A 16631-nucleotide genomic window follows, 5' to 3' on the forward strand; every position below is an offset into this window, starting at 1 on the left:
ATTTTTCCCATTCAGAATACTACTGTTAAAGTACCATACAACCTCAAAAATGTAAAATAAAATCTCATACTTACATTATTAGACATCATAATAGTAAGCAGGGACTTGTTGTGTGAGTTAAAAGCCACGTTGAGAGTTGTTGCCTGAACCATTATAAGGATCGCATGCAAAACTAGCAGTAAGTGATGTCAAGGAAAAAACTTAAGTCTGTTTTCAGTTTATATTAACAGATAATGCTATAAAATCTTGCAAGTTTATAATGGGGAAAAAAGATGACTATGCTTTCTAAATCAAGTCTTATGTAAGTATTTTATTACCCTTGTAATTCCCCTATTAGATATAGTTGATATAAATTTGATGGGATAAGATGTATGCAACTCATATGAAACAAAACAAAAGCAGAAATGAATCCAGTCATTTAGACTGTTGAGTCCTGGAAAACAGTTGTCTTGTTCTTTCTGGATCTTTGGCATTTGGTACAATGCTTGGGAAATAGGATCTCAGAAAAGTTTATTAAATAAATGGAATAAACTACGGTAAATACTGAAAGAAGAGACCTAGATATATACATTGTGAATTAAGATAATTCGCATTCTAAAATAGAAGAGAACACAAAGTAAAAGTTAGTCTGGAACTGATTTTCCTCTCTGGTTCTGCAGGGGGCAGGGAATATAAGACAATAAGAAATGTCTGATAATTAAGATTCTTCCTCAAATGTCATTTTTGAAGACATCCACAAGCTGCAGAATTATACCCATATTACATATGGAATAGTTTATTTAAATTAGAACAGCAACTTTTTACTTCATTATACTTGGAACAAGTTTTTACTCTCCACAGAAATTTTTCCTACATAGTCCTTTAACTTCCCAAATATTAATCCAATTCTTTCAAGCATTGTTCTTTCAGAGACAGTACAGACAAAAAAAATCACACGACACATTCCTTTGAATGAGTCCTGATCCCATATGGACCTTAAGTGTAGGTATGCATGTGTGTGTAAATATACATACACACACGTGCATACTGTGCTATACAGTAAAGCATTCACTCTCCAAAAGAAAAGCTTTCAGGAGATGCAGGAGGGAGAAATAAAAGCTCAAAAATTCCTCCCTAACCAATTTCAGATTTTATTTCTAGATGAATTGTATACATTTTAAGTTGAAGGTTAAAACAAAGAATTCATAGGTTTAAAGATAACTTCAAAAAAATTCTAATATATGTATGAAAAAGTTATATAGATCTATATAAATCTAAAATATGTATAAACATACTATCCCTTTATTCTAAAATTCTTCCTTATAATCAGCTACACTGAGAACAGAACTACTTTCTAGCAGTTCAAAGGGTCATGTACACATGAGACCCTTTAAATTAATTTACAATCCAGTTGACCCTTGAACAACATGGGTTTGAAACGCATGAGTCCACTTATACGCATATATTTTTCAATAGTAAATACTACACTATTGAATGGTCCGTGGTTGCTTGAATCCTTGGATACACAGGGCTAATTGTAAGTTATACTTGAATTAGCCCCTGTGTTGTTCAAGGGTCAACTGTACTATTATAAGCAATTTCTCAAAAGAAAGCAGAGGGTTCACATTAGTCTTCAGGATATGGACACACACACACATCTTTAAATCTGAGAAACAGCTAACCAAATAGAATAATGTAAAATATGCATTGATGGTTGGAATTTCCGAGAAGTCTAAAAGGATACAGACATAGAGAACGGCCATGAAAAAGTGAGGAATCACCCCGATGTGGGCTCTTTTTCTTTCTTTGGGCTCTGTTGCTGTCCAATAGAGAGCATCTAATATATCTTGTCCAAATGATGAAAACAGACGATCTGCTACCTAAAGAGAAAAATTTTGTTAAGGTGTTTCTCAATATTCCATTTGAATATGTTACTAAAATTCAGAGGTGAACTCAAATACTGGAAATCTCACTTTTTAAATCCTACTAGAAGCTAGGCTCCAAAAGAGAGCAGGATCTTTATTTACTTCTTCACTTACGTTTCCTTATTCTCTGACACACAATGAGTGCTCAAGTTTTGTGTTACCTGAATTAGACTTTGTCTAGTAAACTCTGTTTGTAACAAGAAAAGTTTTAGTAGCAAAAATAAAAGGGAGAGGATACATCAAAATCACAGTTCCTCTGGTTTTAAAACTCTGAACTCAAATTCAGGATTCAAACTTAAATCCTTTAGGACAAATATATCATTTGACCCACTCTACTCACACCTAAAGCAGTAAATAACAATAGCTGTAATTTGTTTGAGGTTTATTATATAAGAATATAATAAGCAGATTTGCTTCCTAAAGACATTTTCAAGTTCTGATCTCCATGAATACAGTATGATAAATAAAGAGAAGCACATAAAAAAAGAAAACAGAAGGGCTTATCAGGATTCAGTCACATTCTAAGACAGGACCTTCCCAGACCATCCAGTCTTTTGTGGTTCCCGTGGGCTCTGACTATTACCGTGTTCTTCTTCATCACGGTTATTCATTATTTCCAAATACCTCCTTGTTTACTGCCTCTCTCCCACCTGTAGAATACAAGCTCCAGGGGATTAGGCTTTGTTCATCTCTGGATCTTTGGGATCTTGGCATGTAGGGAGTGTTGGTTGAATATTTGCCGAACGAAGGGATAAACTGCTACCATTTAGGGAGCTCCTACCACATGCCTGGTCTGTGCTAAGCCCCTCTATGGGCTGTCTCATGTACTCCTGGTAACTCCCCTAGTATCTCCACTTCACAGATGAGAAGCTGAAGGTTAGAGTCATTCAGCAACCGGCGGCCATGTGCAGGATAACCAGGATTGGAGGTAGTTATCTCTATACCAGAGCCTGGACTCTTCTACACTATGCTGAAACCACTCATCAACTCTAGTCTACAAAGTGAATCAGTACTTAAGCCACTTCGATCAGCAATTCATGGATCCTTCTGCTTGCCCTGTTTCCTAGTAACAGTAATACCACCACCTTGTAGAGGGCTGTGTAAATCAGGCGGCGTAAATCAGGCGGCGTCTGCCTTAAGTTTGGGAATAGGGAGAAGCCCGGTAACCTGCAATCCCCTGGAGGGAAGGCATGGAGGAGATTAGTGGGGTGCTGGCACGGAGAGCCACCCACGCGGCCGGGGAAGAAAGGAGGCCTGGGCTTTTCCTTCTGTGGGAGGGAGGCGAGAGCAGGATGGCTACTCTGCTTCACAAACCACACCCACACTTAACGGGGCAAAGCAAGTGTACGGCAACGAGCCTACAACCAGGAAGCTGGGGTGTGGTTTTTAAATCATCCCAGTCAATGTATTAAGGACTAACCAGGACGGCTAGAGTTCTGCGGCTTCTACTAAGAGATGGAAAGCCCCCAGCTGCCCAGGCAGCGCAGCTTCAGGGCAGAAAGGCCAGCAGCCTCCACACCACCCCACGTGTCTACGCCAGGACAAGCCCGTCTGTGATTAATTGAAAAGACAGGTAGACCTTACTTGTGTCCCCAAAGAGCAGTATAGGAAAGTGCAAGTTGAGTCTCAGAGGTTAATTATATAACCCAGGTTGGCTTACTATCTATCTGACTTATTAAGTTTCTGCCTATAAAGCAAAGCATGTTTTTCTTTGCTTTGTGTAACTGTTAATTTACGTAAATGCAGATTTTCATATGATGACTGTTTTAAAGCGTACTTGGAAGACATATTGTATTCAAAATGTTAAGTACTTAGAGAAATCGGGAAATTGTTTACTTGCTTGGTGTGAAAATTCAAAAGCAACTTAAAATATAAATCTACTATAGCCAACATACACATAACCCTAAAAGTATCTTCATAAATTTAAAAATTCTAGCAAAAAGTATACATAGGTTTCCAATGAATTTGCAAAATAAATTTCTCTACCATTTGACAGTTTACATTCTCAAGGGAGCACTGACTCAGAAATGTCTAGGCAGCAGGTGCCCCTCTTCCCTACTTGAGGACACTTTGTGCCCTGAGGACCTGCTACCCTCAGTGTGTCCCAGGATCGGCAGCACAAGCACCATCTTGTTAGAAAGACAGATTCTCCAGTGCCAGCCCAGACCTACTAAATCAGAATGTGCATTTTAACAAGGTCGCCAATGACCGGATGAACACTGGAGGCCAGAAGCACCATTACCAGAGCCTGCAGGAAAGTGTTCTGTGTTGGAAGGCTTGGAGCCGTGTGCCACCGGCCAGGCCTGTGCAGGCTGGGGCGCTGGACTGCCTGGAGGGTAAATGAGGGCCCAGACTCACCTCGAGCATATTGTAGATGATGTAGAGCTTGATGACGGACTGGCCCCTTATCAGGTGATACATCATGGAGTAGTCCACATAGTGCATCATAAAATAGCAGATGACCAAAATGACACCCTTCAAGATGTCACACACCTGGGCAGGCTGAAGCAAACGTCTGTCCCTGAAATATATGAGAAGTAATGAAAATATGAGTTTTACCTTCTGTGTCCCTGAATAAATAATCTTTACTGGACATACAGTGGCAAACAAAGGTAATGGGACTTAGGTTGATCTTTCAAAAATTTCAAACTAACAAGGAAAGTTATGCTGACTACTCAACAGTATGAAATTTTCTGCCCAAGGAGAGAATATAAAATATTAAACCAGAATTACTGCTAGAAGTGGGGAACCTAAACAAGTGAACACCGAAGGCAGGCGGCTGCTGATAGAGTGCCTGGAAGCAATGGATTTCCACGAAGAAGACACAAGCCTCCCACCTCACCGGGAAGCCCTGGAGCCCCACTGGCTCAGCCCTTCTTACGCAGTGCTAGCACTCTACGCATGGTGTTCTGCACTTTGCACTTTTTATTTAACAGCGTAACAGATTTTTCCATATCAGTTCATAAGGAATTCATATTTACATGACAGTGCAGTGCCCCACTGTGTGGATGTATCATAATTTATGTAACATATCATTGACAGATTTCCAGCCTTCTGCAACTATAAACCATGATGCAATGTACATGTCATGCCATGTCAGTGAAAGTGAATCTATAGGATAAAGTCCTAAAACTGGAATCTCAGGGTTATGTTCACTTGACATTTTGATAATAGCAGCTGCGCTGCCCTCTGCAAGGGTTGTACCAATTTACACTTGCACTAGACACCTGTAAGCCCACGTGCATCAATTAGCATTTGATCAACTTTGGGATCTCTGCCAATGCCACTGGTGAAAAATTGAATCTAGTAGTTTCAATGTTAATTTCTCTCATTAGGAGACTGACATCTTCTTTGTATATTTAAGTTATTTATACTGTGTGTGAATTCTCTCCCCGCATCTTTCTCTTACTGGTTTGTAGGACAGCTTTTATATTACAAAAGTTAGCCGTCTATGACATGAGTCGAAAATACAGTTGCTCCTTAAACAACATGGGTTTGAACTGCACGGGTCCACTTATATGTGGATTTTTTTCAATAAATATGTACTTCAGTACTACGTGCTCTGCGATTGGTTGAGTCCATGGATGAGGAACCATGGATACAGAGGAATCTCGGACACGGAGGGATCGTGTATACGGAGGGCTGGCTATTGAGCACAGGGTTGGTGCCCTAACCCCCAGTCGCTCAAGTGTCAACTGTGGTTTTTTCCTAATTAATACAAGCAGAATCATTCCTTACTTTTGAGATCAGAGTATAAGGAGCTAAACCTAAATTGTGAATGGAAATGTCTTCCTAAGACACAGCAAAAAAATACATTAGAAAAGAAGAAATTTAAGACTTCTTTCACTGAACGTAAAATTCCCGTGACAAGAATGGGAAAGGTGTTTTCTCTAAGTCAACTACAGGCTGATTCCTCAAGATAGAAAATGCTCAGTCTCCTGCTTTGGCAGCTTTTACATATGTATCATACAATCAATAAAAAGCCTGAAGACTGGCATTAGGAGCTCCAGAGTCTTTTCATTTCTGCCCGTTGTGACAACACATTAGGACCTACCTAAGGGGTGAGCTCCCTTTCCAGCGGCCTATTGGCATCCTGAGCTCTCTACTTACTTGGTATTTCCTGGCTACTTATTCTCTCTGGAGCTCCTTCCTAGCCCTTGTCCACATTCAGATCGGGGGCTCTTTTCTTCCAAAGATCCTTGTAGGGCTCAACAAGGAACCCGTAACTGCCACCCAGAACGCTGGTCTATAAGATAACAGCGAGGCATGCGATGCCAATTCTGCCAGATGTGCTACAGAACCTCACACTTGTTTTCTACAATACACACTGCATTGCGTACTACATTGTAGTATGCAGAGGTTTTCAGTCAGGTGTGAATTTGACCTCTTCACAGAGAGAATAGGAAATCTGCAAAAATCCTGAAAAGAGACAAATTCTGAGAAGACTGGGTCCAGGGAGGGCTAGCAGAGGATGAGAAGACACTGGGCTGAACCAACGAGCTAGATGGAGAGACGGGTCAGAATAGTCCAAGTCACGCCACGTGTCCAAGTCATACCACCACGGCACAAGCCGAGGGAAGTTATTCTTAGTAGTTGAAGTTGAAATCTTGGGAAAAACTGCCTCAAGGACAAAGCTGATCAATGTCTATCATCATTTTTCTGTCCCTTTCTGTCTCCAGTGCTGTTCCTCTCTCTCCCTGTAGACTCTGGACCTTTTCTCCTCATGAAATCCAGAGTGAGCTGTGTTTCCCATATCCAAACACCTAGCCCAGAACACAGAACTCTGCCAACGGCTGTTCAAATATCGAGGTAATTCGCTGCTGGACCCCAAGATAAAAAATGGAAGCGGTCAAGAGCTGCTTTGTCAAGAGCTGGAGGTAAACATATTTTTAAGTCAAACAATGAGAAGAGGAGACATTCTGAACACTCTTGGGCGTCTGGCCCGTGTGCCTGTCTCCCCTGGATGGCCAGCGTCAACCCGAAGCATCAGCCAGGAGCACACACCCACCTCCCCCTCAGAAGTGCTGGCACAGCTGAGCATATGCTGAAAAGCACAAATCACCCACAGTCGGGGGCCTTTGTGTTTAAGAACTAGAGGTCATGTTTTATGAACTAAAGAAAACGATAGGAACGAAAAGTAGGGTGGTATTAATGAATTTGCATTAATTACCAAAAAGATTTAGATAACTAATTAAAGTAGAAATCTATACTTAGAGATTTTGGTACTAGATTGGCATCTACTTAGTTAAGTGATCTCAGTCAAAGCACTTTATTTAAGAGATAAAAGGATTTTTAATACCTATCTGTCCAATTTTGTTTCTTTATAAACATTTGCAACAAAGGAACAGTGTGTTAGTATATCTAAGGAGGAATATTATTATATTCGATACAAGTCATTGTTAGAAATTAGCTACTAAACATTGGAAAGCTGTCTCCCCAAATAACGTAATACCACACATTTTAAACCAAGATGATAATAAATTTAAATTTTTAAATTTTAAATAAACAACTTTAATTTAGCTTTCTTTTGCTTAGGATTAAACCAGGCTGTAAAAATGGCGGAAGAGTTGAAGAAACACCTTATGCTACAATCCACAGGTCCTATGAGGCAGGCACCATTCTAGGCACTTGGCACGTATCTGTTCTAGTTTCCACGACAACCCTATGAGATCCTATGAGGAAGGTACATCACCATCCCAATTTCACAGATGACGCAAAGAGTATCAAGAACGTGCCTGCAGCTGCATGGTCAGGAATCAGATGTGGGGGACCAGGGATCTGACCCTCTGCATCTGGCTCCAGAAGGCATGTTCTCACTCCCATCTACCGTCCCAGACTTTTCTTTAAAAGAACTTTTAAACTTACAGGAATCAGCAACTCAGTATCTTTTATCTTTCAGCATAATTTAATACTGTATAATTTATCACTGTACTGTCATCTCATATGGAAAAATTATTGTGCTAAAAACCAAAAATAGCTATAATTTTTCATTTCTAAAAAGAGGGAAAAAAGGACTATTTTCACTGGATCTGTGCACTGCTTTATGTGCACTCTCTGCTTTGGTGAAAATTTTCCATTGCTTACATCATAACTGGGTGCTACAGAGATGACTCTGATTTTCTCCTTAATTTCAAAATTAAGAGGATTTATTCAAATAAAAAAATAAAAGCATAACTCTTAAGAAACAAGGGTCTTGTTTTCATATAAATTTCCCTGTAAATGAAAAAGGAAAGTTGCAAAAATAAAAAAATCATTTCTAAGGGGGCATCACAGCTTCTCTGAGTAAGAAAAAATCTAACCGCAAAATAAGTCCAGCTGATTAAAACAACTTGAACCAGTTCCAGCATTTGTTTCCTTCTCTGCCAGGACATTTTTAGATATGATATATGATAAGTATTTCCAACTCCATAAGAAGCTTCTCTACAGCCCTGCCAATCAACTCTGAATTGGTTTATGAACAATACTTTCAGGCTGAAGCTCTTCCTTATAAATGCCTGTTAAACAGTGCTTACTGGCAATTCGTTTTGCAAGCACTGAAAATCCCACACTAACACATAAACAAGCGGAGGAAGCTGTTGGACAAAGTGAAAAACCCACTAAATCTAATTTACAGCTGGCTGTGAGTTATCACAAGACAAGTAATATTAAACAAGAGAGTCAACACAACTTAAATTTTTTTAAATTTTCAAGTTAAGCCACTCTTACAGAAATTAAATTGTCTACATTTCTAAATTTTATCTTTTGGTCTTTCAAATACTTTCCCTGGATTTGCACAATTACCGAATAAAGTGACCCAGCTGTTTCAAGGGCACGTTTGGGGAACAGAATGACGTAGTAAACCAAGATGATCAGGTGTAGGCTTTTCCTGCACCCTGTTCAGCAGAAGGTACTATGCCAACTAAGATTAAAGTAAAAACTGATAGTGAACAGAAAAAGATCAGGAAAGAAGAGGAGGCAACACAAATGACTAAGAGAACTGGGATAAGCCCTGCCTAGTTAATTTTCAAACTGGCGTTGAAACATGCCAAGGTATCAGCATGAGTACTTCATTACAAAATACGCAGATGGGATTTCTTTTTTTCTCTCTTTCTCTTTTAACATTTTTAGCTATTTGTGGTATAACTGAAAGAATGAAGATATATAAGCACTATTGAAAAAAACGTGAAATATTAAAAATGGTCTCCATTTTTGAAAGATAAGTCGTTTTATAATTTTAGAGTAAACTGTAATAAAGTATTAAGATTAAGATATTTTCTTTAATTAGGAGACTGAAAATTTTAAATCTTAAGTTTTTGTGACAGACAGTAGAAAAATAATTATAAAAGCTTAAACTGAATGACTAAAGCGTTCCTTGGGCTTTGAAAATAATTTCGAACTATACTAGGAAAAACCCACTGGTTTTATAAGCTATGTTTGGCGCTTGGAGGATGCAAAATAAAAACTGCTCACATTGAAGGGCTCAGCTGACTGAGGTGGCATTGGGAATGAAGTACTTGATGTCAGGTCTAGTCCGACATGTATAATTAAAGATCATTTTATCAAGTGATTTTCTTATGTTAGATGAGATCACGGTGAAATCCTGCACAAATGTGGACAAAGCTCTATGACCAAGTAAGGACAGGGAACCACATTTTCTTCAGTATGTGTCCATCTCCAAATGGTTATGTCTATATTTTTTCATTATAATCAGTATTCGTTTGTACTGATGTCAATTTGGCCAAGAGTATAGAAGGAAAAATCAGGGTTTACTCACCACGAGGAGTCCCTGTGACACCACATTCCATTCTATAAAGGAAGTGAAAGTGCTCCTCCCTTCGGTCTGATTTACGAGAGAGAAAGAAAGAGAGAAGGTTGTAATGTTGCTACGCTACTTAGAGCGTCATGGTGAGGAAACAGCGGACAATAAAACTGAGGTTAGGAAGACTCTCTAACAAATATATTGCTCTCTACAAATCAGCCACGTAGACCAGCCCTGGTAAGAGGAAATGACAGACGTACTTGTTTCCCCAGAGAAAGTTACCAAGAGCTCTCCCTACATGCGCGACAGGGGTGGCATGAATCACTCAGGCCAAAAATAAGGCTTATATCTAAAAAGAGAAAAATCTATTATGTATGTGTGTGTGTGTTCATATGTGTGCAGTTAATTTTAGGTAGAACTACCTTGGAGGAGGTAAGGCATACGGAAGAAACCCAATGGGTTAAGAAACTCTCAAGCATTTGAAATTCATAATTCTTCGGGAGATGAGAGCTTTCTGTGGGGTAAATTCTCAAAAGAAAAAGACACCATTGCCTCTGAAAAACAAAAAAGTACATAAAGCCCAAGTAAGAGTTATGCCTAAAACCGAGGTGAGAAATCAGTAAAATTTACTTGCACATATTTTATTTGCTCCAATAGTAAAGGAAAAATACTCTAGCATTTATTACTTAAACCTACTCTACACTTATTACTGTCTAAAAATATTTTAGCAAAGTATTCAAAACTATCAGTTCCTGGCACCAGATAGTATTGCTTTTCTCTACAATCTCCCTCAACTTTTAACTCAAATGTGACTGAGGCTTCTACAACACAAAATGAAGCCACAGGCTGGAGGAGGAAAAAGGATCCAGAAAAAATGCCAGGTGAATTAAAAACACACATACAACTGGTTATTATTTATTTATTCTATAAGTAAATTTGGAAAAAATAATGTTGGACACCTCTTTAGCATAATATAGAGCAGTCTACTTTTCTAAAAAACAAAATACTTTCATTCTTCCAAGAACAAAGATACTTCATATAATAAATCAAAACTTAATTCTGATTTTCATGTCCCCATCATTAAAAAAATTATCCTAATTCAAGAAGTTTCTCAAATGTTTTTAAAAAATTATACTATCCTGAGAAAGAGGGAAGACATACATAAATCAGTTGGCTTTTAAAGACTCTGGATGTATTTCTTTATTTTAGTCTACAACAAAATAGTTAAGGGCAAAGACTTTTCAAGACTGTAAATTCATTAGCAACAGCTTTCACCTAAATATTCTTGAAATTACTAAGGACAGGTGTAAACTTTTTATGCAAGCAGTACACCCTTTGCAGATAACACACACACAACCATCGAGTCAAGAAAATAACCCTGCCAACATCTCAAAATGAAAAATATTTTAACAGGGTCAAAAGCTGGCAAAATGTCCACCAGGGGAGCAGTCACGATAAAGGCTGGTTTCTTAAGGGCTGCAGATTCGCCCTGGCCCTCAGGCTTAGTGAAAGGCAGAAAGTCTATTTAGTTTGTCAGTACTGACAAACACCCCCAAACCAAAACCCACGGCAAGTCTGCAGAAGATTTAGAAATAGGTTCAAAAAATCAATTCTAAAGCAGAAAACCCGGGAGGCTGTCAGCTTTCGGAAGCCTCTCACAAACGCTGTACCAGATACAACTCTGCACGTAGAGGAGGTGAGAACACCAATCCCATTTCTGAAAAGAGGGCAATAATAGTACTCTGCTATGATGTGACACTGAAACCACAGCACTAGAGCCTGCAAACTGTTGCTGTTTTCATGTCAGCATCTTGATTACTTTGACAAATATCCCTTCCCACCCCCCACCCGACTTTTGGGGAATAATTTCAAACAACTAAGAGACTAGGAAGATATCAATAGTAACTTTCTTTTTTTTTTCTAACAGAAAGAAAACTAAAATACAGGAGAGTGAGAAAAAGAAAACAGAAAAAAGAATGCAATTAACCTCTTTGCTGGTCTCTTTAATTTCTTCTTACCTCTTTGAAAAAATAAAGTCAGACTGAAGGAAAGAGCACTTTTTGTTTGCTTAAAAAGATGGGACATGATACAGCTACAGGCAAGACAAATCAAATAATCTTGAATGGAAGTACAGAATGCTGGAAGAAAAGCTATAAGATGACAAAACTTGGCTGATTAATAATTTTGTAAAAATAAAATGTATTTTTATATTCCTAAAATATCTGAAAGGTCTTAGACTTAATATTAACAATAGTTTTGCTAATTCTGATAAAGTATACTTAAGGCACTAAGACAGAAAGGCAGTATCTTCATATTCTGTATAATCTGCCTACACTCACGGAGTATTTAAAGTGCTGAAGTTCTGTTATATAATTTTAACTGCACTTCACGTTATATATACACATATTTATTAGTGATGGCATAAAATGTAATTTTTCAGTTGATCCAAACTGCAGAAATAGCAAGAACTGTTTGCCCAGGAAAACTTAGCGGAGTCTTCACTGTAGTGTGATGGGCTGCCCTCTAGTGTCAGTTTGGCCATAAAAACTTGAAAATAGAACGGACTTGAATTCTGTTTTAAAATGTTATTCAAATTAATTTAGATTGAAAAGTATTTTAAAGTAATATACGAAAGTTATCACCTTTACTTTTTATGCCAAAAAAAACCCCCCTTAAAATACCTAGAAAAGGTTGGCTCTAGGGACCACTGACCACTCACACTAAAGCCAACAAGGAGTAGAGGGATGAAGTCTTCCCAGCTCTCTGCAACACCTCTCCCAGTTTTTAGAACAAACACTGAAAGACTTCTCTAATGCTGCTTTGGTGCCTTGCTCCCCAAGTGACAAGGGACACAGTTTAGATACCTGTGTAACAACAAGATGGCTCTTGTTGATTTTAGGTTACACATCCTTTTAATGCTATATCTCATAGTGCCAACAGCCACGGAGAACATGCTCTGTCTTTAAAAGCCATTTGCTTAAAGACAGCTAGAGCACGAACTTGCCTCACATTGTTGATCAAAGAATAACTAAAAAATAATCTAGCTCATAGTGTAGACACGAGCTATTTTATGTCAGATAGCCTCACCTGGGCTTTATCCAACTTTCCATGCGTCTATTCTTGTTATGCAATCACACATGAAGACTTCCATTTAGTAATGTCTTAGATTTTTTTCTTGGTCTTCTGAAAAGGTAACTGAAATAACCATGATTCTATTGAGCTCCCAACAGTGATAAAGGAATAGTGATAGTATACAAGGTTAGGCTTTCTGAATATTGGAGTACCATGCTACAAATGTCTGAAAAAAAAAGGTTTGCTGATACGAATAAAGTCTTCTTAAAAATTCTCCCAAAGGCATAAAGCACGTACTTGAATATCTTAAAGTTGACGGTAAATTCCTAAAAAAGATACTCCCGTTTCATTAACAAGAAATTAATAAAATATATAACATAATTCTTTCATTCTGGAAGGAGAGGAAGATTATAGAATGTGAAGTATCACATGTAACAATGATGTGATCTTAATTCTTATAATCTACCCCATGCCATCTCGCAAAGAAGAACTTTTACTCTTATCACAATATGATCATCATGATTGATAAATTCTTCCAGTTTACACTGGAGGGATTTCTTCCTTATTAAGACTGATTAAGGCCATTTTTAAAAGGACTGTTATGTGTTATTCAGTACGTACTAAATATCAAGTATATGCTTGTTCATTACTTTAAAAGAGACTCTTCCATGACTTTAGTCTTAAAAAAAAATCAACATATAATTCTGTATGTTGATCAATAATTTTATAACTCAGTTTCCATGGTTACTGATGATAATGTTATTATTCATATATTTAATATACCATGGAAGAGTCACCTACTTTATAGTTAAATAAAGTTTCACATATTATTGTCCATTTCAGTATTTTGCAACTTTTTCGGAATGAAACGTATTTAGAAAAATGACGCATGTGAGAAACGTAAATTGGGCAACTATGCTAAGAACACTGTAATAATGTTACAGAGAGTGACCACACAGAGCAGAGGCATGTTGATATAACCACAGAGAAAAAACCTGTAAAATCCAAATTTCTAACCTCAAGACCAAAAAAGCAATAAGATTCACATAAGCTTTACATTTTCATCTTCCTGTTCCCAGTTTTGGAAGAGAAGGAAGGAAGCTAGTATTTATTCCTGTCTACTACAAACCAGGCACTACACTAGGTATTCTTTGCACATCTCTCAGTCTTTGTGGTAACAGATGCTGGCTCTAAACATCCCCTTTTTACTGATGGGGACACAAGCTTAGAGAAGTTGCTGATGACTCGTCAGTTAATCTATGCTGGGCCAGACTGTCTGATCCTTCCCACCAGGACAATGGTCTTCAAGAGCTTTCCCCTCTCACAAATCAGAGGGGGGTCTCACCTGTAAGCAGTAACTAAGGCTAGCTAGGCCATGAAGACAGACACTCTCAAATGAGACGGAGGAGGAACCCTGTACTAAGAGCTCCCTAGGAGATTCTGATGCCAGCCGCCGCCCACCTCCCAGCCTAGCACCTGGTCCTCACTTTACAGATGATGCCCAGGAGGCCAAGGGACTTGAAGAAAATAAAAGTACAGGCTGAGCTAGCACAGTGGCAATGTGGTTGGTCCTTGACTCTCAGTGCTAGGCCTTTTCTATTCTTCTACACAGCCTCCTGCATTATTAACATTTGTTTACTAGCCAAAGCAAAGTTCTGGTCCAAAACCATTTGGAAAAAAAAAGTACATATAAAATGTACAAATATTATATAAGCATATTATATAATATTCCTTAAAAAGATAAACAGTATTCATTTATGCATTAAGGGCCAAAGTGTGAAAGAAACTTAATGATTATCCCTATTCTAAAAAATCTATGCAAGTGGTTATTTAGCTCAACTACAAGTAGTAAAAATAACTTAAATGTTTAAAATAGTTCATAATCTTAAACTTACCTTAAGCCATAGCAAGGCAGTGTGAAGAGCCTGAACAGCGCCAGGAAAACTCTTAAAGGAAGCAGGGTGAACACATACAGAAACGCATCCAGGCACAGAAAGATTCCAAAGACCATGAGCTGGATTTTAAAAGCAGAGAAGAACATAAAAAACAAAATGTAAAATAAATATTCTTTAAAATATTACAGATGAAAATTTCAAACAATCAAGGAATTTCTAAGCTTTGTAGGAAATTCATTTCTTATAACTTATCCATGGGAATAACAAGTTAGTACTTCTCCTTGTGTATACAAGCCATATTCTAATGAAAAATCCCTTTTCAAAATGCAAGTTTGTAGTTCTTCTTCCAGAGTCTTTGGTTTACCACCTACACAAGTCAATTAAAACACAAATTGCCCTTGACCACAGCATCTGATGTAGCTTTCTGGGTACTTCCTCAAACTTTAGAGATATTATAGAAAACCTTTCAGATAAAACTTGTAAAGTCTAACCTTACTCTTATGTAAAGAGATTACTAATTTTAACAAAATTTCATGTATACTTTAACTTGTTGTACAGAGAAGGCATTATTCTTAATTGGAGGAATAGCTGCTAATATCTGTAATGTTTCCCCCTTTCTTGTATACCTGCCACATAAGGAGGACAGAATCTTTTGATGGCTTAGAGAAGTAGCCATACCCAGGCTACTAAACTCCCCTATTTTAAGAGTGGTGACTTTCTGTATGTCTGACACACAAACACGGTATGATATATACACCCTCACACACAGCACTTGATGTATTCTTAGTCAATAAACTGTCCTACATATATATATTAAGCAGTTAAAATCCACACTGTTACTGGTAGAATCGCATCCCTCCCCACCAAATTCAGATGTTGAAGGCCTAGCCCCTGGCACCTCAGAATGTGACCATATTTGGAGATGAGAGTTAACTAGTTAAAATGAGGTCATTAGGGTGGGCCCTAATGCAATATGACTGCTATGCTTATAAGAAGAGGAAATTTGGACACAGACAAGACACCGAGGGAAGAACACAAAGACACAGGGAGAAGACAGCCACCTACAAGCCAAGGAGAGAGGCCTCAGAAGAAACCAACTCTGCTGACACTCTGATCTTGGACTTTTAGCATCCAGAACTGTGAGAAAACAAATTTCTGTTGTTTAAGACACCCAGTTCATGGTACTTTGTTACTGCAAGCCTAGCAAACTAACACACCTTTATAAGAAAGGACACATTTTATTAATTTTTTGCAAGAATGTCTCAAAGAAAAAATATATATATACACACACACGTATGTGTATGTATACATATATGTGCCAGGTTTCTTAGTAGTTGGTCTGAGTCAGTCATCCTGTCGTCAGCACAGTCACAGTTCTTTCTGTCTGTCCCCTTGTTTTACACACAAAGGAGTGCTACAAAAGACTGAGCAAGGTCCACCGAAAGCTAGTGGTCCTTACTCTCCTGTCACCAAGAATCCTTTCCCTGTTTGCTGGTGATCTGTTGTTTACACTCCAAAGGCAGAAAATGACAGAAACCTGACATTCCCAGAAGGTATTTTGCTGTGTCCGTGTAAGTGGCTGTCTTTCTCGTGACCCTACACTGGGGATTAACACATCACTCATTCATCAGCATCTACTAAGCTGTTAATACGGGCCAAGTTAGATGCTCAGCCTGGCGGGCAGAGCCTGGCAGGACCTCATGAGGGGGTTCCTGCCCTCAGCAAGCTTATTCGCATTTTCACAGATAGAGACACGACCATGTAGATAAAGGAGGTCAATGCAGAGGTAACGGCTGCTATGATAGAACTAAGTATACAAGGAACAGGGGAGCCCTGAGAAAGAATGGCCAACCCAACTTTGGGAGATTTAGAAAAAGCTCCATAGAAGAGGAGACTCTTAATGACATCTGAGATGAGGGCTACTGACACCTGGAGAGGGTAAACTGGGAGGGGGTGGACGGGTGGGAACAGGGGAAGGAAGCTTTCCAGGGGAGGAAGAAGCGTGAACAAGAACACCGATGA

General features: G+C 38.5%; 1 protein-coding gene across 2 annotated transcripts in view; it reads right to left on the reverse strand.

Annotated features, from left to right (window-relative positions):
• Positions 1-16631, reverse strand: part of TAPT1 (transmembrane anterior posterior transformation 1) — a 64775-nt gene that overhangs the window by 22726 nt on the left and 25418 nt on the right. For both annotated transcript variants that reach the window (XM_067735580.1, XM_067735581.1), the window contains exons 3-6: positions 14610-14728; positions 4263-4425; positions 1724-1859; positions 75-172 (exon numbers count right to left, since the gene is read on the reverse strand). In XM_067735580.1, coding sequence (XP_067591681.1) covers positions 75-172; positions 1724-1859; positions 4263-4425; positions 14610-14728 — 516 coding nt within the window. The remainder of the gene's footprint in view (positions 1-74; positions 173-1723; positions 1860-4262; positions 4426-14609; positions 14729-16631) is intronic.

The sequence above is a fragment of the Pseudorca crassidens genome, chromosome 4 (assembly GCF_039906515.1).
Source record: "Pseudorca crassidens isolate mPseCra1 chromosome 4, mPseCra1.hap1, whole genome shotgun sequence".
NCBI lineage: Eukaryota > Metazoa > Chordata > Mammalia > Artiodactyla > Delphinidae > Pseudorca > Pseudorca crassidens.